Genomic DNA, 22,532 nt, shown 5'->3' on the forward strand with positions numbered 1-22,532 from the left:
TCGAAGACTGGGCCGCAGGGCAGTATTCCAACATAACGACCCCAAACACATCTCAAAGATGACTACTGCCTTGCTAAAGAAGCCAAGGGTAAAGCTGATGGCCTGGCCAAGCATGTCTCCAGACCTAAACCCTATTGAGCATCTGTGGGGAATCCTCAAACGGAAGGTGGAGGAATGCAAGGTCTCTAACATCCACCACTTCTGTGATGTCATCATGGAGGAGTGGAAGAGGAAATCGGTGGCAATCTGTGAAGCTCTGATGAACTCCATGCCCAAGAGGCTTAAAGGGGTTGTAAAGGTAAAATTTTTTTTAAAAAAAAATAACAAACATGTTATACTTACCTTCACTGTGCAGCTCGTTCTGCACAGAGTGGCCCCGAACCTGGTCTTCTGGGGTCCCTTGGCGGCTGTTTCAGCTCCTCCCCGCAAGCATTAACCACCTTAATGCGAGCTCCCTCGCATGGTGGTTAGTGCTTGCGGGCGCACTCCCGTGATACAGCCGGCGGCTATAGCCGCTCACTGTATCACTCGGCCCCGCCCACCAGCGCGCCGCGTCATTGGATGTGATTGACAGCAGCGCGAGCCAATGGCTGCGCCGCTTCCAATCCATCCACTGTAGCCAATCAGCGGCCAGGGTGAGCGGAGGAATAGATGTCGGGAACGAGAAGCTGACTTTCGAGGCGTCAGGTAAGTAAAACGGGGGGGCTGGGGGCGGCGGTATTGTCAGAAGTTTTTTCACCTTAATGCATTAAGGTGAAAAAAATTTTACCTTTACAACCCCTTTAAGGCAGTGCTGGAAAATAATGGTGGCCACACAAAATAATTGACACTTTGGGCCTAATTTGGACATTTTCACTTAGGGGTGTACTCACTTTTGTTGCCAGCGGTTTAGACATTAATTGCTGAGTGTTGAGTTATTTTGAGGGGACAACAAATTTACACTGTTACACAGTGTCATTTCTTCAGTGTTGTCACATGAAAAGATAATAAAATATTTACAAAAATGTGAGAAATATATACATATACATACACACACAGTTTTATCTGCGTGCATGTGCAGTTTTCTTTTATTGACCTACCATGTAATACTAAAATGTTAAGATGGTTGATGGATCACTGCCCAAGAACTCCGTGCCACAGTGCTGGTCTATACCAGCATTATTTTTTTAACCAGGTTGCCCAGGCAAGCCAGTATGTAGATCAAGCCTGTCCTTTCGTTACACAAAGCCAGAGGTTTTTATTGTGCACCACTACAACCTTCTAACCACCAGTGTCCTAACAACCGATGCAGCAATTTCAGGGGATGCCTGTGTAAACTTGAGGTCTATGGACCTCAACTCGCATTAAAGTCAGACCAAAATACAGGGACTCTTTTGAAGTCGTACAGATACGAATGGCTATCATTGAGAATCATGGGGTACGACTTGTCATGCGACTCTGTCCAAAGTCGCAGGAAAAGTCACACTAGTCTATACAACTATCTCCCGTTTACACTGACAAACACTCTCACTTGGGTATTTGGGGTGTGTTAGGTTACATACTAGCAGGAACAAAAATCTCCACAATAATGGAAATTATATCATTCATGTCCCTGTGGGGGTGATGTCATTCAGGCCCTACTGCACTTCAAGAAATTCCAATAAAGTGGCAGATGCCTTCAGACCTGTAAGTGGGATTTTCCTTAAATAAACATAAACTCCTAAACAGGACAGACAAGAACAAAAGGCGGACAGAGTATAAGGAATTCCAAAGCCAAGACCTCTTTAAGAAAAATCCTGCACAAACAGGAGCTGACAGCATCTCTAAATCCATCAGTCAAGACTGTTTGCATAATCACTTTAGCTACACATATCTACCCATGTGAAGGATAGCTGGAGAAGAGATTTCACTAACACATTACAAATATGCACATTACATTATACATACACACACATACATATATTATTAATTATATATATATATATATATATATATATATATATACACACATACATATATATACATACACATATATATATACACACACATATACATACACACACACACACACCCATACATACATACATACATACACACTGTGTACATAATTATTAGGGAAGTTGTATTTTTGAGGATTAATTTCATTATTGAACTACAGTGCTCTCGGTCTATAAAAAAAAGTTAATAAATCACTAACCTGAATATTTAGGAAAGTAAAGGGGAGGTTGTGGCCTTAAGAGAATTTGTGTGCACAATTATTGGGAAACTAAGGCTGCTTTCACACTGAGGCACTTTACAGGCGCTACATCGCTAAAAATAGCGCCTGCATAGCGCCTGTAAAGAGCCTCTCCTCTCACTCCAGTGTGAAAGCCTGAGTGCTTTCATACTGAAGTGGTGAGCTTGCAGGACGGTAAAAAAAAAGAGTCTTGCAAGCAGCATCTTTGCAGCGCTGTAGGAGCGGTGTACACACCGCTCCTGAAGCGCCCCTGCCCATTGAAATCAATGAGCAGCGCTGCTGCAGCAGCACTTTGCGGGCGGTTTTAACCCTTTTTCGGCCGCAAGCGGGGGTTAAAAGTACCCCGCTAGCAGCCGAATAGCACCGCTAAAACGACGTTAAATTGCCGCTAAAAATAGCAATGCTTTACCGCCAACGCCCCCCAGTGTGAAAGCACTCTAAAAAAAAAAAAAAAAAAAAAAAAAGGAAAAATGCTCCCATCTCACTTGTTTATTTTCAGCTGTTAAAGTGAGAATAACAAACAATTCAAAATGTGCATCAACAATTCTCACATTTAAAATAAATAAATCACCAATATAGCCCCCCTTCTTTTAAATAACAGTCATAAGCCTTCCATTCATGGAGTCTGTCAGCTTCTTGATCTGTTGACAAACAACTTTTTGTGCAGCAGCAACCACAGCCTCCCAGATACTGATCAGAGAAGTGTACTGTTCTTCACTGTAAAGCTGGCTGCACACTATACAATTTTTTCTTTAGATTTTTCCTTTAGATTTTCCAAAACCATATAAATGTGAAGTCAAACCTGAACACTTTCAATTTGTATGCAATCAGGCAGGCCTGCGTACTACATAGTTAAAGCTAAACAAAATTGAACAAAAATTGTATAATGTGAATCCAGCTCAAATCTCCAATTTAAAAAGGACCCACAAGTTCTCAGTAGGGTTTAGGTCAGGTGAGGAAGGGGCAATGTCATTATTCTTTCAACCTGAAGGCCTTTACTGGCTAACCAAACAGTGGAGTACTTTGATGCATGCGATAGAGAATTGTCCTGCATAAATATCATGGTATTCTTGAAATATGAAGACACTCTACTGTACCACTGCTTGAAGAATGTGTCTTCTAAAAACTGGCAGTAGGTTGGGGAGTTGATTTTGATCCATCTTCAACCCGAAAAGGTCCACCTTGCTAGTGTCCGAGTCAAAGTGGAGCTCTGTGCCCATTACTGATCCAACCACAGGTTCATCCCATTGGTCCCTCAACAGTCACTCTCATCAGTTCATAAAACCTTTGAAAAACCTGTCTTCAGATGCTTCTTAGCACAGTCTTGACATTTCAACGTATACGGTCCCTTCAGAACGCTGTGCCGTGATCGTTGCTCCTGCGTCAGAGACACGTCAGAGGCTTGCCCATTCAAATGGCTAGTTTTAGGGTAGGTATTTCATACACCCTCAAAGCGGAGTTCCACCCATATAAAAGTCAGCAGCTACAAAAAGTCTGATGGTCCAGTGATGCGGGGGAACGAAGCCCCGCTCCTCTCCCCCTCTTCTCTGCGGCCCTGGCATTGTCACTGTGGGCGCCCGGCTGTGGCTTCACAGCCGGGCACGCACTGCGCATATGTGAGCCGCTCTGCACACTGTGACTGGCCAGGCAATCATCTGGGATGTGTCCCAGATGATTGCCGAGAGGGAGGGGGGAGAGGTGAACTTGCTTCCGGCGCCTTGGGAGGAAGTGGGCGCTGGATGGAAAGAGCGTGTACCCCCCCAAAAAAGACATGCCAAATGGGGTGAACTGCACTTAAAGCAAAAGTTACATTTTTGGGTGGAACTCCTCTTTACCTTGCAGAGGGAAGTCCCCCCCCCATCTTTACGACTGCTTTAAACAAAGCCTCACTGATCTCTGTAGCTATAGGCATTGTGAGCAAATTCACCCACAAGCGATGCAGTGAAGTTTTCTCAGCCCTCTCCCCATAAGTGTACCTAGCTCTGTGCTTAAGTTAAACTCTGGGGACAAATGCTTTCATTAAATTTTTTTCTCAATAGCTAGAAAGTATACAAAACCACTTTGAATGTGACAAACACCTTTATAAACTTAATTAAAATTAATAGAAGTGACATCACTGTGATGTACACGGCCTGCCTTTACAGGCTTCTACAGACTGCCTGCGGAAAACTACAGGAGGGGGCAGACACAAGACCAGTCACCTTGCACAAGGAGAAGAGCAGTGATCAGTCTTACAAGCCGGTCTACTGGAAGCTCCTACACAGGTAAAGTTTCATGCTGGGTCACAGCACAGATCTGGAAGAAATGCACAAAAGGCACGAAGATTCAAGTAAAAAAATACACATGCTTCTTGTATTTAGATGATCTGCCCATCCAGGACTTCAGCTTTAAAGAAAAATAAAGGATGGCACTATAGGGAGGAGTGAACAGGATGAGCAAAGCTGTTAATAAGAAAGTGCTTTCTAAACTGAGATGAGTTGCTCCACAATACCTGCAAATAGAGAGGTCAGTGAGGGCTTGTTTTAAAAAATGATGTACTGCTTGTTAAGAATATGTATACAAAGTCTGGCCACAATTCTTCGGTGTATCTTACATTAAAAAATAGCTATATCTTTCACGAATGCCTCTTTTTAGTCTACATCCAGTCAGTTTTCTGTAACTGCCAAATAAGATTCAAATGTTACTTCTCAAAATCAAAGCAACAGACAACACCATGGTCCGGACTGGTCAGAATCCACATCCCCACTCTCCTAGCTCGCTCTCCCTGTCACATAACTATGCACAGAGTCTAGGGGCTAATTATATGCAGCATGCTATACAATGTATGGCATTCCTGGCATGAGTTTAGCTGTAAATATGAGCAATGTAGTCTACAGTAAAATGATTTAAGGAACCAAGTACTTTAGCAGGGTGAGTAAAATAAAAAAAAAAAAAAAAAAAACGACTTCTACCCCAGTAACAACATAGGAAGAAGTAATGCTTAGGGCTGCAGCATTGTTTTTACAACCCTGGAATTTAGCATGTGATTATGGGGGGGCGGGCATCTTTTTTGGTCAAAGCAATGTCACTGAGATTATGTTATAAGCAGGAGACAAGCAGATGTCTGCTGCAGATGTATTATATTACAGAGATCAACTTAGGCTGCCTCTACACAGGAACATTCTTTGTAACATCTGATAAAGCTTTGATATCTTTGAATAACCGGTATTGTCATAAGCAAGCAAATAGTTACCTGGTTTTAAAGCTGAGCTCCAGGCAAACTGTTAAATACACAGATGAAATAAGTACTAGAGAACGTTTTTTACCTACCAAAAGATTTGCATTTTTACCCATGCAATTCTGATTTACATAGCTCTGCTATACCACACAGCCCTGTCCGACAGTGTAAGAGAAATCGGACTTATTTGCCACTGTTCAGCAACAGTTCTAGGTCTCCTCCACTCTCATCCCTGGTGACTGGATAGTGAAAGGAAAAGCAGCAAACTGATTATCCCATCACTCTGTATTTTTGTCTTCTCCTATTAGCATGCTCCATGCATGTAGAACAACTGATTTGCTTCCTTGTGCTGCTTCTTCTTGCAATAAGCTCTGCTGAACAGGTACAAAGAGGCCGATAACATATCAAAAGCAGGTGCTTACACTGCTTGCATTAAAAAAAAAAAAAAAAAAAAAAATTAAAAAGTGGTTGTAAAGTCAGAAGGTTTTTTTCATCTTAATGCATTCTTTGCTAAGATAAAAAGCCTTCTGTGTGCACCAGCCCCCCTCATGCTTACCTGATCCCCCTCTCGATCCAGCGATGTCCACGAGTTCCTTGGCTGTCTGGAACGCTCCCGTCTGATTGGCTGAGACACAGCAGCGGCAACATTTTCTTTGCCAGATTTTAAATGTTTTTATGTATACCAGGCTTGGGTGAACTGGGAGTTTTGCAAGCTGTGCTCTGGTCAATAAATCCTCTAGTCTTTTATGGCCAGACAAACTCCAGTCATGACAACCTAGCAACATCTGGTATTAAATGACAGCAAGAACAGTACAAGTGGACATTGTACATAGACAAAACAGACAAGGCTGGAACACTTCAGAAAAGTCTAACGGGGACAAATCTCACATAGTTCAAGCAACTGTCATAGAAACAAGTCAAATGTTTAAACTCACCTCCGCGATTTCCATTCTCTTCATCCTATAAAACATACAAAGTTATTACAATCAAAGTAGGGGGGGGGGTGCTGTGTTCAATGAAAATATAGTACAATTATATTTTGCGCAATTTGTAACCTACATTAGATCAACTCAGGTGGAATTTGTCTTCAAACAAAGGCTAAACATGTATGTTTTCATAAGAGTTTTTTAATAGCGTTTTCATAAATAAGAGTTACAGAGCAATGAATACTCACGTTGGGGAATTCACATGCAAACTTTTTGGCAAAAGGAGCATCAGATTAAAATCAAACAAATGCATCATACACATGTTCACAGAAATACATTTTCTACATAAAGTAAAAAAAAAAAACAAAAAACAAAAATAAAAACAAAAAAAGAAAAAAAGGTTGGTGCTATGGTATTACTTTGAATTTTGTTCAATGCACACCACAGTCAAGGTTAAGAAACAAGCCTTGATAGCAGGGAGAACAGTCTACACCAGGGGAAGGCAAACTTTCAGAGGTTGAGTTCTACCTGTACAACATGGAGAGAAGCAAAGATCCCCTGCGGAGCTCCAATTCAACCCCACTCTCTCCTCATTGGCTCACTGACTTTGGCTGAGACCGCCATTGGCGCCGTCAGTCAATGAGGAGGGAGAGTCCCCGGAAAGCCAAAGCTCTCGTGCACATCGGGGATCAGGTATTTATGGGGGGGGGGGCTTGGCTCTGCACACAGGATTTTTATCATCTTAATGCATTGAATGCATTAAGGTGAAAAACCTTCTGCCTTTAGAACCACTTTAAGCCTTTCCATTAGAGGAAAGCATTAATACTAAATAGCAACAGAGTTACTTCAACACACTGGTTTCTCTTGTTGCCTGAAAATGTTCTCTAAAGTAGTTGTCTTAAGGTTTTTTTTATCTCAACGCATTCTATGTATTAAGGCGAAAAACCTTCTGTGGCGCAGTGTCCCCCCAGGCCCCCCCCCCGGTGTCAATGGACGCAGCAGCAGGGCTCAGGAGCAAGCACAAATGGGTTCCCCAATGGAAAGCAACATTCAGTGGGGGCACCCAAAGATGAGGGGCCTGGAGTGCCGGCGGGGGACCCCAGAAGAGGAGGATCGAGCTGCTCTCTGCAAAAGCATAGCACAGAGCAGGTAAGTATAACATGGTTGTTATTTTAATAGAAAAAACAAAAACAAAAATCTTTACAACCACTTTAAAAATGCTACACAAGCAATCTTGTAAATTAGGGTTATTAAAATTATCTTTATATTTAAAGGATAAGTTTCCATTTTAGGTAACATGTTCCTGTGAATGAATGCCTACAAGTACCCGCCAGCCATTGCAACTAATGGCTTGTAGTTCTCATTGAAGTTATAAGGTGCTGGTGAGCGTTCTTAGTATATTGATCTTCCTGCTCTCAGGTTGTAGACAGCTAGCTTGATAGTCTGCAGGAGCCTGAGATTGCACCCACAATCTGCTGATCACGGATGCAATGCTCAGCAGGCTCCTTAGGAAAAAATAATAAATGCACACTTAAATCTACCTGGTTGATAATCAGTCACTGGACAATCTGTTTGACTTTTGAGTTTAAATCCACCTTAATAGCCAATAGCCACTGGTACGGCCACTGGATCAGAAATGACCAAAGATTGCCAAAACCGACACAGATCTGATCCCAGACATTAGAAAGAGATGGGAACCAGTATGGGCAGTGTAATGAACAGTGTAATGAACAGTGTAATGAACAGTGTAATGAACAGCACCTCCCTAACCCAACCAGTCAGGTGTGACCCCGGAATAAAAAAAAAAAAAAAAACTCAGATGTGATTATAAAACAATATAATAGTAAACAGCAGAAGCCTTGAGTAGTTACTAAATGCAAAGCAAAAATAAAAAGCAGAGACTCTGGGGAAGAACAGGAAAGTATTATCACTTGTAAGAAGGGTGTTTAAACAGACACAAGTGGGATCCGCTGGATGTTGTAATGGAAGCCGACACTACTGTATGGACGTTTATCTACAATAAATCATCTCTATCTGCAGTACAATACAGGGCTTTCCTGTCGCAGGATGTAGTCTCCGAAAATACGTTTATGTATGTACGGAGGGAAAAAAAAAAAAATATCACAGAAAAACAAGCGAGGGAAGTGCCACAGTCAAGAGTTCAATTCATTCTTGGCAGGCAGAATCAGTGGGACATATTCCGATGTCACGAAAAAAAAATCACAAACATCTGATAAATTAAACTGGTAGACTTCTTTAATCAACCCATAATGATGAGCTGCTACATTTGTGCAAAAGAACTAATTACATTAATCAACCAATTAAATCTATGAAAACCACCACTCTGAATTCCTTAAAGTGGTTCTAAAGGCAGCACGCTTTTTACCTTAATGCAATCCCTGCATTAGGGTAAAAAATGCCCCAGTAGTTGTATCACCCCCTCAACTCCCTATATACTTACCTGAGTCTTATCTCAATCCAGTGCTGTGCCCATGTGCAGTGGCATGGAGCTGTATTCCTTTTCTCACAGGACACAGGCAGCAGCGGGGGCCATTGGCTCCTACACCTGTCAATCAAATCCTGTTAGGAGGGGGTGGGGTCAAGCAGCACTATGAGGCTTGCTATGGGGGTACAAGCAGAAGAGGAGGAGCCGAGAGCTCTGGCAGTGGACCCCAGAAGAGGAGGTTCGGGGCTGACCTGTTTAATGCCATTGCACAAAGCAGGTATGATGTTTATTGGTGGGATAATAGTATCTCAAGCTTGATATAAACAAAATAAAGAAAAATGTAATGTTTAAAGAATTTGAAAGTATCACGAGTTATTTTTAAACAAAAACATTTGTTTAACATTTTGAACTGTAAAAACCATCAGGTATTTTTATCATGTGTTTACTATTTCCCTTCCTATTAGGCAGGACATACACGGGTCAAATCTCAGCCGGTCCAGCAGGACATTCAAACTGGGTACGGGCAGGCTGAAAGTACCAAACTGATCGATCAACTTGGGTACAACCAATATGCTGGGTTTTACCTGCGAGTATCGCTTGCGGCTGCTATAGCCGCTAGCTATAATCGCTGTCTTCTCCTGGCGGGTCAGATTCCCCCGCCCTCCAGCCAAGAGAAGACAAAGGAGGGATTCCCGCATCAACACTGTCTCTTGCAACCCGTGGTTACAGGAAAGAAATTTGCTCAGTGTATGGCTGGCCTTAGGGAAATCCCCTCTTACTTTTCACAGGATTGGAAGATTTTCTTTCTATTGCATTAATTGTTTCCAGTTCCACATCTTAACTGGCCTTTTTCATGTTAGCTGATGTCTAGGGATCCCTCTCTGCTGTAGGATCCTGCTGCTAAGGGAAAAGGCTGAGTGCTGACAAAAAAAAAAAAAAAAAAACTTTACTTTTGTTAGTGACTATGAACTTCTTGTACAAAGCCCTACTGTTTTTGTTTGGGGTGTTTTTTGGTGCCTTGCTATATACAACTGCAGGACAAACCTGCTGGAATGTTCCTAGGTATTCCTGTCTCATGCATGGTTTACTGCTACCATACCAGTTGTGCTTGTCTTTTAAATTATGTACAGTATAAACAAATAGAAAAAATAAAAAAAAGATCCTTTTTGATGGATTGTTCCTGCCCCTGCCCTGTATAAACTTAAAATGTGAATGGATAATCATGAACATGATCACTAGCCAAAGGCATGAATGCTGCTCCAGGTGAACCATTATTCACTCCTCAGAGAGTCGATCACGAGGGTGCCACACAGCCCATCTGTGACAACATGAAAAAAGGAAAGTCCACAATTTTCTGCACTACTCTGTATCTTTTTTTTTTTTTATTACAACAGTATCATAGGCATGACGATAATATATGGTAACGTGTTTCACGCTACAAACAGCACTTAGTCAAACTTCCAGAGGTTTGCGTATGCACCATTTTTAGCGTGTTTGTAGCATGAAACACATTACCATCTATTCCTCCTGTCACGCCTGTTATACTGTTGTGATGCTAAAATAAGGATGCCGAGTAGTGCAGCAAATTCCGGACTTTTTCCTTTTTGCATATTGTCACTAGTCATCATGGTATAATAACACTGGAATTCCAGCACTGTGCCAAGACATTGTTCAGTTAGCTCAAGGATTACTTATTAACCAATAAAACAGTATCTGCCTGAGAAACAGAAGAGCCTCAAGAAACCAGCTATAGTCACAGTTTAAATATATAGGAACCTGTAAAAATATTTGTAATTCTGTTCAAATAGCTTTGTGATCCAGACAGCACTGTCAGGCCTGATTTCCCAGAGACCTCACTGTAGGCCATAGGTCCCCAACCCCCGGTACCGGTTTGTGGCCTGTTAGCAACCAGAGCACACAGCAGGTGGTGAGAAGTGGGCAAGGGACCGAGGCTTGATCTGTACTTACAGCGACTCGCATTACTGCCTTAGCTCCGCCTCCTGTCATATTAGCAGCGACATTAGAATCTCATAGGAGCAAGAACCCGTACTGTAACTGCACATGTGCAGATTATATGCTGCCCGTCCCTATGAGATTCTAATGTCTCACGATCGGAGGAGGTGGAGCTGAAGCAGTGATGGTAGAAGCTGGGGAGCGGCAGCAAATGCAGATCAGAAGTTTGACTGCACCACATACACACAAACACCCCCCCCCCCCCCAACAAAAAAAATGTCCTTCCATGAAACCGGTTCCTGGTGAGAAAAAGGTTGGGGACCGCTGATGTAGGCTGTCAGCTGTACAGACCTGCAGGAATCTCAGAGCACATCCCCGACTGTCCATGGGGGACCGGATCAGAAGGCAGACAGGCTGAATCCTGTGCGTGGATGAAGACGGCACATCATACAGATGTACGGATTGGTACGCCTGTGAATTTTCTAGGCTTAAAGTGTTACTAAACCCAGGACCCTGCATTAACTATATCTGGTCTCCCACAGAACACAGAACATGTAAATGCAATTATTTTAGTAAATAAACTGCTAAATACCTTTTCTCATCAGCAGTATATACCAGTCTTGTGACTTCTATCAGTGCCTGGTTAAAGCTTGTAGGAGGAGTTTTCTTAATAATCTGTCCTTTGAAGCTGCAGGACCCCTGATCCTCTGTCTGGACAGTGTGGATTGGCCCTGTGCTGATTACATGCACCCTCCCTCAACACACCAAACTGAGCATGTGCAGAGTGACTTCAAAAGCTGTGTCTTATCAGGAGATGGATTGGGGACTGTGGAAGAAGGGGAGGATCAGAGAAGACAGGATCAAACAGCCTTTTTACACAATGCAGAGGATTAACCCCTTTGGTGCCACAGTGAGTATAAGCAGCATGCCTTACTGCATATACAGACTGATTTTACTGCTGTGGGTTTAGGAACACTTTAATTTGGTATTAAAAATAGAAAAGGAATTCATTTTTCACTATTTAATAATTGAAATTCACACAAAATTAGTAAAAGGAGAAGTACAGCCAAACCTCGTTGGCTGTGGATCACAGGAGTGCAGTTTGTTTTGCCCCATTTTCAGCAGAGAGCGGACTGAAGTCCGCTCTCTGCTGACATCACAGAGTCGGTCCAGGATCCACGTTATCAGGACCATGGAGTCGGGATCCACCAGATCCCTGGACTGACCCCCGGCTCAGCCTTTCAGCAATCTGCTGAGAGCCTGATCTGGCTGCTTCCTTCCCCTCCACAGCTCAATGCTCCAGTGAGCAAGGAGGGGGCAGAGCAGAGAGCTGTGACTGACAGTCAAGGAGGGGGCAGAGCAGAGAGCTGTGACTGACAGTCAAGGAGGGGGCAGAGCAGAGAGCTGTGACTGACAGTCAAGGAGGGGGCAGAGCAGAGAGCTGTGACTGACAGTCTCCAGCTCTCTGCTCGGGGAGCTGTGAGAACTGAACAATTGGCGGTGTTTGATCACTAAGTTCTTAGTGTAGAGGCGCCAAGGGACAGATGCAGCATTAGACCGATTGATGCATCCACCTAGTTAAGTATGAAAAAAAGTAACAAAAAAAAAAACAAAAACCCATATTTCTCTTTTAAGAGAAGAGTTAACTCCTAGTAAATCAACCTCATAATCTCAACCAACTGACAAGAGTCCACCCCATCCTGCTCACCTTAAAATTTGACTGGACTGCAGACTCCGGTGGGTAAACAATGAAGTGCCTTAAAGTAAATCCAAACCCGTCGGACGTCCTCCTCAACATAACGTTCTTCGGGCCAGGCCAGGAGAATATTTCCTCTTCCGTCGGCGATACCATCTCGCTCTGATCGCACCCATCTTTGTTTTTTGAAACCTGAAATAGAGACATGCGTTATTTACGCCTGCGCGATTATCGGAAAGAAAATAAAAAATGCAAAACAAATGCAAATATGATGGATGCGAATAATTGCAATGTTCAAAAGTCAGAAAGAGGATTCTAATAAAATACTTTATGACACCCATCAACTGGATCCTAGGTATATTATGTCAGTACAGAGAACCTCAGCAGTAGCCATCCCTTTTGTTTCATTCCAGTGTGGGAGGAATCATTCCTCGCCCAGCCATGTACATAGTACTACATTCAGGCAGCAGCTGCTACACTGGCTCGCCACTGACCTTTTGCCCTGCGTCCCTTCCCCCTTGAAAACAAGTCCACATTCTGCAAATTCTATCAGCACAGATAATAATCTGCATGTTGAACAAGTCATTAACTGGCACTGGGTTACCACAGACAGTACATACCCCATGTAAACAGACACACTGCCTGATAGGCACAAGGACTGGATAGAGCAGAGAGATCCGAACTGGCAAACAGTAATAATGATCACAATGACATATCGTGCAATCATGGGATTTTAAAAGCCGATCCCGGGCACAGCTAAATACACCACTGAAATACATTATTATTATAATACAGGATTTATATAGCGCCAACAGTTTGTGCAGCACTTAAAATAAAGGCAGACATTACAGTTACATTACAATTTGGTACAAGAGGAATCAGAGGGCCCTGCTCATTAGAGCTTACAATCTAAAAAGGAGGGTCAATTGATACAAAAGGTAATAGCTGTGGGGGGATGAGCTGATGGAGGAAGTAAAACAGTGTATTAGTTGGAAGCAAGATAGGCTTCTTTAAAGAGAGGGTTTTCAGGTATCATCTAAAGATGGATAGATTAGGGGACAGTCGGACAGATTGGGGTAGGGAGTTCCAAAGGATGGGAGAAGCTCTAGAGAAATCCTGGAGGCGAGCATGGGAGGTGACAAGGGAGCTAGAGACCAGGAGGTCTTGGGAGGACCGAAGAAAGCGGCTTGGTTGGTATTTTGGGACTAGGTTAGTGATGTAGCTGAAGGCAGAGTTATAGATGGATTTGTAAATTGTTAGTACTTTGAATTTTATTTGTTGGGTGAGTGGAAGCCAGTGGAGGGATTGGCAGAGAGGGGTGAAGGACACTGAATGGTTGTTAAGGTGGATGAGTCTTGCAGCAGCGTTCATTATGGACTGAAGGGGGGATTAGTCTATGTAAAGGTAATTCGATGAGGAGGGAGTTGCAGTAGTCGAGGCGAGAGATAACCAGAGTGAATTAGAAGCTTGGTGGTGTCAGTAGTTAAAAAGGGGCGTATTCTAGAAATGTTGAGGAGGATAAGGCAGCATGATTTGGACAGGGATTGTATGTGGGCCTGAAAGGTCAGTTCAGAGTCTAAGGCTACCCCTAGCACCCGGGCAAGTGGGGATGGACTGAAAGACGGGCCGTTGATCTTGACAGAGAAGTCAAGGGAAGGGGCACGTGGGGGAGGAAATATTAAGAGCTTGGTTTTCGTTAGATTAAGTTTGAGGAAGTGGTATGACATCCAGGCTATGTCTGTTAGTAAATCAGTGATGCGTGAGGAGAATGATGAGGTGAGCTGAGGGGCAGAGAGATAGATTTGGGTGTCATCAGCATATAAATGGTAGTAGAAGCAATGGGAGGCTATCAGCTGACCCAGGGAGGATGTGTAGATTGAGAATAGTAGAGGTCCAAGGACAGAACCTTGGGGGATCCAAACGGTAAGAGGAGTTGGAGAAGAGGAAGTGAAGTTGTAAGTGACACTGAGGTGCGATGCAAGATGGCAAGATTCGAACCAATGGAGAGTGCAGCCATGGAGACCAAGCAAATTAAGTTTTTTGAGGAGGGGGGGGGTGCTCAACTGTATCAAAGGCAGCGGAAAGGTCCAAGAGTAATGCCCCATACACGGTCGGATGTTCGATGGGAGCTTGTTGTCAGAAATTCTGACCGTGTGTAAACTCCGTCGGGCATTTTCCATCGGAATTTCCGTCACACAAAATTTGAGATCTGGATCTCAAATTTTCCGACAACAAAATCAGTTGTCGTAAATTATGATTGTGTGTACACAATTCCAACGCACAAAGTTCGTGGATGCTCGGAATCAAGCAGAAGAGTCGCACTGGCTACTGAACTTCCTTTTTCTCGGCTTGTCGTACGTGTAGTACGTCACCGCGTTCTTGACGTTCGAAATTTCCGACAAGATTTGTTTGACCATGTGTATGCAAGACAAGTTTGAGCCAACATCCGTCGGAAAAAATTCATGGATTTTGTTGTCAGAATGTCCGATCGTGTGTACGGGGCATAAGAGTACGGAATAATGACCGTCAGTTTTGGCTGTTAGTAAGTCGTTTGTGAGTTTTAGGAGGGCAGTTTCTGTGCTGTGGGGGAAATCCAGACTGAAGGCGATCAAGAAGGTTATTCTCAATGAGGTGGTCGCTCAGTCAGTTGTAAACTAAACATTCAAGGAGTTAAAGGCAAAAGGGAGTAATGAAATGGGTCTTAGGTTGTAGGTGGTGGGGCCTAGTGAGGCCTTTTTTGGTATGGGAGTGACTAGCGCATGTTTTAGAGGGTTGGGGAAGATGCCAGTATAGCGTGAGAGGTTGAAGATATGAGTTGAAGAATGTAGGATAGAGCCAGATGGTGACCATAGTATTTGAGAAGGAACAGGGTCCGGGGGGCAGGAGGTTAGGTGGGCGTTAGAAAAAAGTACAGTGACTTCCTCTATAGTAGCTGGGTTTAAAGAGGGAAGTATTGATTGTGCAGGAGGACAAGGAGTGTAAAGTGAGGGAGATATCTGTAGAGTGGAGATCGAGAAATTGTCTCAATCTTAGTTTTGAAGTGATTAGCAATCTCCTGGGCAGTGAGTAAGTTAGTGGGTGGAGGTAATGGAGGACGTAGTAGAGTGGTAAACGTTAAAAAAAAAAAAAAAAAAAAAAAAAGAAGTTGACGGGGACTGCGTGAGAGGGTGTTAATGAGAGTGATAAAGTAGGTCTGTTTAGCAGTATGGAGGCAGGAATGGTATTTTTGGAGGGCAGATTTATATTGGCCGAAATCTTGCTGTGACTTAGTCTTACGCCACAGACGCTAAAGAGCACGGCTACGTTTGTTGAGGCTTCTGATATTGTCTGTCTGCCAGGGTTGTAGCGTCGAGGACTGATTCTGTGTGTAGTGAGGGGGGCAAAGGTATCCAGGGTAGATGACAGTGAACTGTTGTAGACAGAAGTGGCCAAGTTGGGGCAGGACAAGGATGAGATTTTGTCGTAGAGACAATCTGTAGCAGAAAAAAAAGAGAAGGGTTAAGATAGCGAAGGTTTCTACAGGTAATAGTTTGGTAGTTGGAAGGCAAGGAGGAGGAAGATAAGGAGAGTGTGAAACCAATAAGGTGGTGATCAGAGAGAGGAAAAGGAATATTTGTGTGGAGTGCATAGGTAGGAGAGAATATGAGGTCAAGGCAGTTGTCAACAGAGTGAGTAGAAGCGTGTGTCCATTGTTTTAGGTCAAAAGAGGCTGTTAGGCTCAGCAACTTAGAAGTAGCAGGAGTGTTAATCTTAACAGGGATGTTGAAGTCACCGAGAATGCTTGTTGGAATTTTAGGAGAGAGAAAGTAGGGTAGCCAGGCAGAGAAGTCATCAAGGAAGCTCGATACCGGTCCAGGGGGGCGATAGATCACAGCAATTCTCAATGAAACTGGAGAAAATAGACAAATACAGTGAGCTACAAATGAGGAGAGGGACAGAGAAGGGGGTGGATGAAGAACCTGAAAAGTGCTTTGAGGGGATAGGAAGATTCCAACACCACCTCCTTTCCATCCACTAGGCCTGGGAGTGTGGACACAGGAGGCAACCATAGGAGAGAGCAGCAGGAGAGGGAAAGTCAGATTCTTGAATCCAGGTCTCAGTAATTGCAAGTAGGTTCAGGGAGTTTGCGATAAATAGGTCATGGACGGTGGTGAGTTTGTTACAGAGTGGGCATTCCAAAGGGCACAGGAAAATGGGGAGGCTGGTTCTAGGCAGAAGAGGAATAGAAATGAGATTGTGTGGATTGTGGCTGCTATCAGAGGATGGGGGGTGCTGAGTATGTTGGCCGAAGGTAAATGATGGCGGTCCAGGATTTGGGGAAATATCTCCAGAAGTTAGGAGAAGCAGAAGGGTGAGAGGGGTGATATGGGAGTGTGACTCATGTGGGGGGACACGTTCCAGTGTCCTGCAGGTTTTGTTGGTATACGGGATATACATACACAGAAGTGGTTTTATCAACCAATAGATAAGTATTTCTGTCCACCCAGCTGTGAGATTTAGGTTGGCCATACACTATACAATCTGATTGTACACTCTCTCTAAAAGTAGATCTAAAAGAGGGTGTACCATTACATGGTCAGCCTTACACTGCCCTGCCAGACAGAATAGCCAGACTAGACCTGATTTTTCTCTACTGCAGTTATGCAACCCAGCTAGGTCACCTCCCTGCCCACAGCCTATAGTGACATGGTGAAGGAGCAGCAAGAGACTAAGGAAGTTGCATCTCTTCCTTTCAGTAAGTTCCTGGTCCACTGGTATATGTGCAAAATGTCTGATTAAACCCAAGTGCTTTCTCAGTTCATTACAAAAGGCTGTAGTCAAGTCAAATCGAGGTAGCTGGCCATTAAATTAGAACTATAGGCAAAACTTTTTTTTCATTTTGGATAGAGAAAAGGAAGAGTTCTAACCCGTTAATCTTTTTTTTTTTTTTTTTTTACCATCTGTGTCACATTGTGGAGATTTCCCTTCACTTCCTGTTCCATAGTCAAACAGGATGCGAGAGGAAATCTCTGCAAATTAAGGGAATTCCTTGGCGACCCTCAGGTGACCAGAACTAGTGCCCCCATTGGAAGATTTTCCCTCTATTACTTTTCTGGGGACAACCTGAAATGTGGGATTTTCTTTTGCATTCACTTTTAATAATGATGATTAACAGGACAAATAAAACACGGTGAATCTCCTAAACGGGGGCACAGACAGCAATAAAAACATGACAGGGGTTCGAATCATCTCCACTTTATCCAAAACTAAAAAAAAAAAAAAAGTTTGCCTTTAGTTATAGTTCTACTTTAAGGGCTTGAAATTTGTTCAGTTCCTGCTGAATCTGATAAATTCAAGCATCGGATGGCCCTGCAAGCTTGCAAAAAGGTCAACGGACCCAAGTGTAAAATTGTTGGACGAACAGCGACAGCATCCTTGTTGCAGTCACTGTTCAGTTAGTCTAACAGCCATGGGTATTGCAGCCACTTAAATAAAAATACGCAACAGGGAGGGCAGCTCTGCAACCCCCACTGGATTCATTCCAGGCCGAGTGCTCAGGCTAAACAGGCTTTCATCCACCTCCAAAGCTGAATACATGCCAGAAAAAGCCAGCACTCTAGTATGAAAGCATTAAAAAAATGTACTTCTTTACTATAAGACAATAAAATACAGCCAAAAAGACAAAGTGTTTCAGCTGTTAAGTCTTCATTATGAGCCATTGAGTAAGGCCTGACGGCTGAAACGCGTTGGTTGTATTCACATAGGTTGAACTTGATGGACTTGTGTCTTTTTTCAACCTCACCTACTATGTAACTATGTATTTTATTCGTTCTACATTATAAGGAAGTCTGTTTATGATGTTTTACTGGAGTGGCTTCTGGCTTTTCCTGGCATATATTAAACTTGAATATAATAGCTGGCAGTGCAGCTTCCTCCATGCAGTTTACCACAAATGGGGGAATTAACTGATTTCTGTTGTTCAGCCCCATGTGAGGTCTAGCCATTGTGCACTAGGAAGCACAGCTACATATACTGTTACAAAATATTAATGCAAGTGGCCGAATGGGGCTGCCCCTTGCAGCTAAACATGGGAACCCCCACTGGAGTTCTCGTATCTGATCTGGGGGCAGGGTACATTTGCAGATGTGAATGCACCCTAACTGCATCACCAACCTGACTGTGCTGAGTGGCAGGGTCATGAAATTCTTCAGATAAGGACTGAAAGCTGCCATATATAATAGTTTCAACTGTGTATTCAGCCATTTGCCTAGAATTCGGCTTTAAGCTGATCCCATATACATAAATATAACCAAAAATGCAAAGAGTCCTTTCTAAGGGGTTTTCCACTTTTATCCAAAAGATTGCGTTGCAAACAGCACCGACACAGTATAGGTCCTTTCCAAACACTAGAACTTCCATGTTATAATTATGGTGCTTGATTTTAGCTTCGACAAATCACTGAAAACGACTGTAGGGGAAAAAAGGTCAATCTCTCCTGTAGCCAGATTGAATAGAAAGGCAACAGCACACAGAGGACAATAGAGAAGTTCCTATTGTTCCGTCATAAACCCCATTGTTGACCATCTTCAAGAAGAGTACTCCTGGAGCGCCACAAGAATCTCCATTATAGATTCAAGTGAGCAGGACAAGCTTTATTCGGTTGTCACTCAAGAGAGGCAAACCACTAGGGAACCATCCAGACAGGGAGAGTCTAAATTCAAACTGGAAATGAACATGACCTCTCCCCCCAATACCCCTAAACCACATCAAAAGCTTTGTCTAGGTCACACTGATAGTAATAAAGTGAAAAGTTAAAAAAAAAAAAAAAAAAAGATATAATTTGTCGGTTCACTTAGGAAGTTCAAACCATTTGTTTTTTGATTCTAGACCTTGGTCAAAGAAAACCTGTCCCGGATCTACAGCTATACCCCAGGAGCCCCAAATCCATAGACACTAATACGAGAATACAAACTCTCCCACCCTGCTATTCATCAGTCACAACGCTGATGGCCCAATGGTCAGGGGGAAAGTAGGAAGGAGCTAGGCATTAGAAATCGCACCCCTTTTAATAATTGTAATTAAAAGTTCAGGAAAATGAAGTATTTAATATACTTGCTTGCAGTGATAATGCCTAACTCCAGAATTACTTTCACATTAGTTTGTTTAGGCCAGGGTGGCCCAAATCGAACCATTCCCATTACCAACTGATGCAGCCATTGTCAGCACTGTATAAACTGTATGTGGCATTAGCTAAATACAATATACAGCAGCGGTACGGGGACTTCCCGTCTGCTACCAGAACAAAATTGAGTTGCACTGAGCATGAGTGAGCGATCATCCACATAGCAGTGTGAACCAGAAATATGCTGAAGAAGCCACACAAGTGCATAGCGACTTTCAAAAAGGGTAAAAAAAAAAAAAAAACAGTCCATTTGTCAGAATGTTCTCCGCCTAGTTAAGTGTTATCTTACTTCTCCATTGTACTTTATCACCTTAACTACAATTCCAGCACCCCTCCAAAAGGCATGTGGCTAACATGATAGTCTTGATGACCTGTAGCTAGCCTCTCTCACCAGGCTCTGACCCACAGAAAAGGCATTTTACCACTACAACAGCAGCGCAACAAACTCCATTTACAAAATGTTCACACCGTTTTACATGATCCAAGAAATATAAAGAAATGTATACGCTATAATGTTGAATGAAACCCAGTTACAGCAGCAGCCAGGGCATAATTACCCAGGTCAGCTGGGTCAAATTTCATAAGCAAATAAACAAAAGGTTGGGGTGCTACTCTACAAACTGGCAATTTGGTTACTGAAATCCACCCACTACTAATTACAAAAAAACTGTCTCCATGTACAAAAAGAGGATTTAAGACTGCTGTTGAAGCTCATAGCAAACAAAAGGTGCGTCAACTGACTGGGGTCACTACAGTAAGCCAGCCATAGATGGATAGAATCTCGGCCAGTTCAGCATGGACCAGCCAAGATTCAAACCATCTAAGGCAGTGGTTCTCAACCTCAGTCCTCAAGTACCCCCAACGGGTCAGGTTTTCCTCTAGTTTGCACAGCTGCTTTAATTCAACATTAATGACATGGTATTAATAAGAGCCATTTAGGGAAGTTCCCAAAACATGACCTATTGGGGGTACTTGAAGACTAAGGTTGAGAACCACTGATCTAAGGCACATGTGTCAAACACAAGACCCTTGGGCGATATCCAGCCCACCAGGTCATTTCATGTGGCCCTCACCCTAGGGGCTTTTTTGAGCTGAAACACGGCGGAATGGAGTTCTGCCACCTCCAGCTCTTGCCCTTCCCTCATTACTGTCACTTCTGTGTCTACAGGGACAGCTTTCTTAGCGGCTCTCACATGCAGTGCACTACTCAACCCTGCACATGGCGCACCCTCAAACCCCACACTCTGCGCATGGTGCACCCCGAACCCTGCACATGGTGCACCCCTGAACCCTGCACATGGTGCACCCCTGGTCATTTTTGCCCCTTTAAGATCCTCCCACTGTTGGAAGTACAATTTGGCCATACCCATCGTTGGCTGCAGTTCGGCAACGTGTGAGTTCCTGAACCTATTCTCTGGGGGGTGAAAAAACTTTGCAAATGCTTGCATAAGCAGTATTTACACCCAGTGTGCACAAGGCCTTGCTTTAGGCATTCACAGACACCCATGATCATCAAGATTTACCCAAGGCACTTTTCTGAATCACAAATGATTTTATATACAAAACAGAACACAGTCACTTTAAGTCTCGGTTCACACTAGGGCAGCTTCAAAAGTTGCCCGACTCTGAAGCCGCCCCGCACAGCGCAACTCCAGTGCAGCTTGCAAACGACTTCTGTAATAGACGCTGATGCAAGCCGCTCTGAAATTGCCTCCAAGTAGTACAGGAACCTGTACTACTTGCACTGAATGGAGGGCGACTTTTCAGGCAGCTATGCCGCCTGACAGGTCGCCCCAGTGTAAATAGAGCATTAGAGATCTACACATCCGACCTAAGAGGAATAGCTATGGAGGAAATATGGAGTGGCACAGGTCCCAAAAAACAGGACATTCAGCACCCCTGGAGTTCTCCACATAGTGCACAGTCACTAAATGCCAAGCTTAACATACACATCACAGCAGAATATCAAGTAAGGAAAGAGTAGCTTTATTAATGAACCCCATCTAAAATTACGGACATACATCCTAAACTTCACAACCAGAGACAGCTCACCTACAAAGGTTTCCTTTTTTCATGTCATTGACTATAGTGAGTTTTTCAGGGAGAGAATTCCCCCATGACACCTAATAAGCCACGGACAGAAGCCGGGTTTAATGTTACACTTCTGCTTGCTACACAAATAGGAGGTTGCAGGCTAATAATGGCTACAAACAACCAGGCCAGTTTTATCTAAAATTAATCATGAAAGATTTTGGTCAGTGGAGAAAAATTGCCTATACAGTTTAGCTATTAAAGCGGTAGTAAACCACAGGTGGCTAAAATAAATAAATTCCCTGCAAGGCAATGTCATAATGTACTAGTATGCATCGCATTCTAGCACATTATGAGAAACTTACCTTAGAACGAAGCCCTCCAGCACCACAATGTCACCACTGAAAGGGCTGACATCTTCCCATGGTCTTCCTTCCGCGTTCACGGCCTCCGGCTACATGAGTGGCCGGGGGCACAATGACGTCACTCTCAGGCATGAACGTGGGAGCCGCTGTTTATGGCACGGGCTCTGATGGTCCGGCACTGTAAGCCAGACCTTCAGTGCGCATTCGCCAGTGAGGTCATCAGCTGCATACACTCTGAATATCTCCTAAACTGTGCAAGTTTAGGAGATATTCACAGTACCTACAGGTAAGCCTCAATATAGACTTACCTGTAGTTACAAGTGGTGTAAGAGTACTACCACTTTAAGGTGTATCTAAAGCCAAAACTTTGTTTTTCAGTTTTGTATACGGTAGTGAGTGGTTAGAATGTCTCATGTGTTTATTGCCATGTCTACAAGCATTTTCAGCAGGGAAGGTTAACAATGGTAGACTCCATGTTTCTCTCGTAAAAGGTGAAACCCAGACTGGTGAAGGTCAGGTTG

General features: G+C 43.4%; 1 protein-coding gene across 4 annotated transcripts in view; it reads right to left on the bottom strand.

Annotated features, from left to right (window-relative positions):
• Positions 1–22,532, bottom strand: part of ARHGAP21 (Rho GTPase activating protein 21) — a 266,892-nt gene that overhangs the window by 151,243 nt on the left and 93,117 nt on the right. For all 4 annotated transcript variants that reach the window (XM_073629777.1, XM_073629778.1, XM_073629776.1 and 1 more), the window contains exons 2-3: positions 12,466–12,645; positions 6,368–6,392 (exon numbers count right to left, since the gene is read on the bottom strand). In XM_073629777.1, the coding sequence (XP_073485878.1) occupies positions 6,368–6,392; positions 12,466–12,645 (205 nt within the window). The remainder of the gene's footprint in view (positions 1–6,367; positions 6,393–12,465; positions 12,646–22,532) is intronic.

The sequence above is a fragment of the Aquarana catesbeiana genome, linkage group LG05 (genome assembly GCF_042186555.1).
Source record: "Aquarana catesbeiana isolate 2022-GZ linkage group LG05, ASM4218655v1, whole genome shotgun sequence".
NCBI classification, from domain to species: domain Eukaryota; kingdom Metazoa; phylum Chordata; class Amphibia; order Anura; family Ranidae; genus Aquarana; species Aquarana catesbeiana.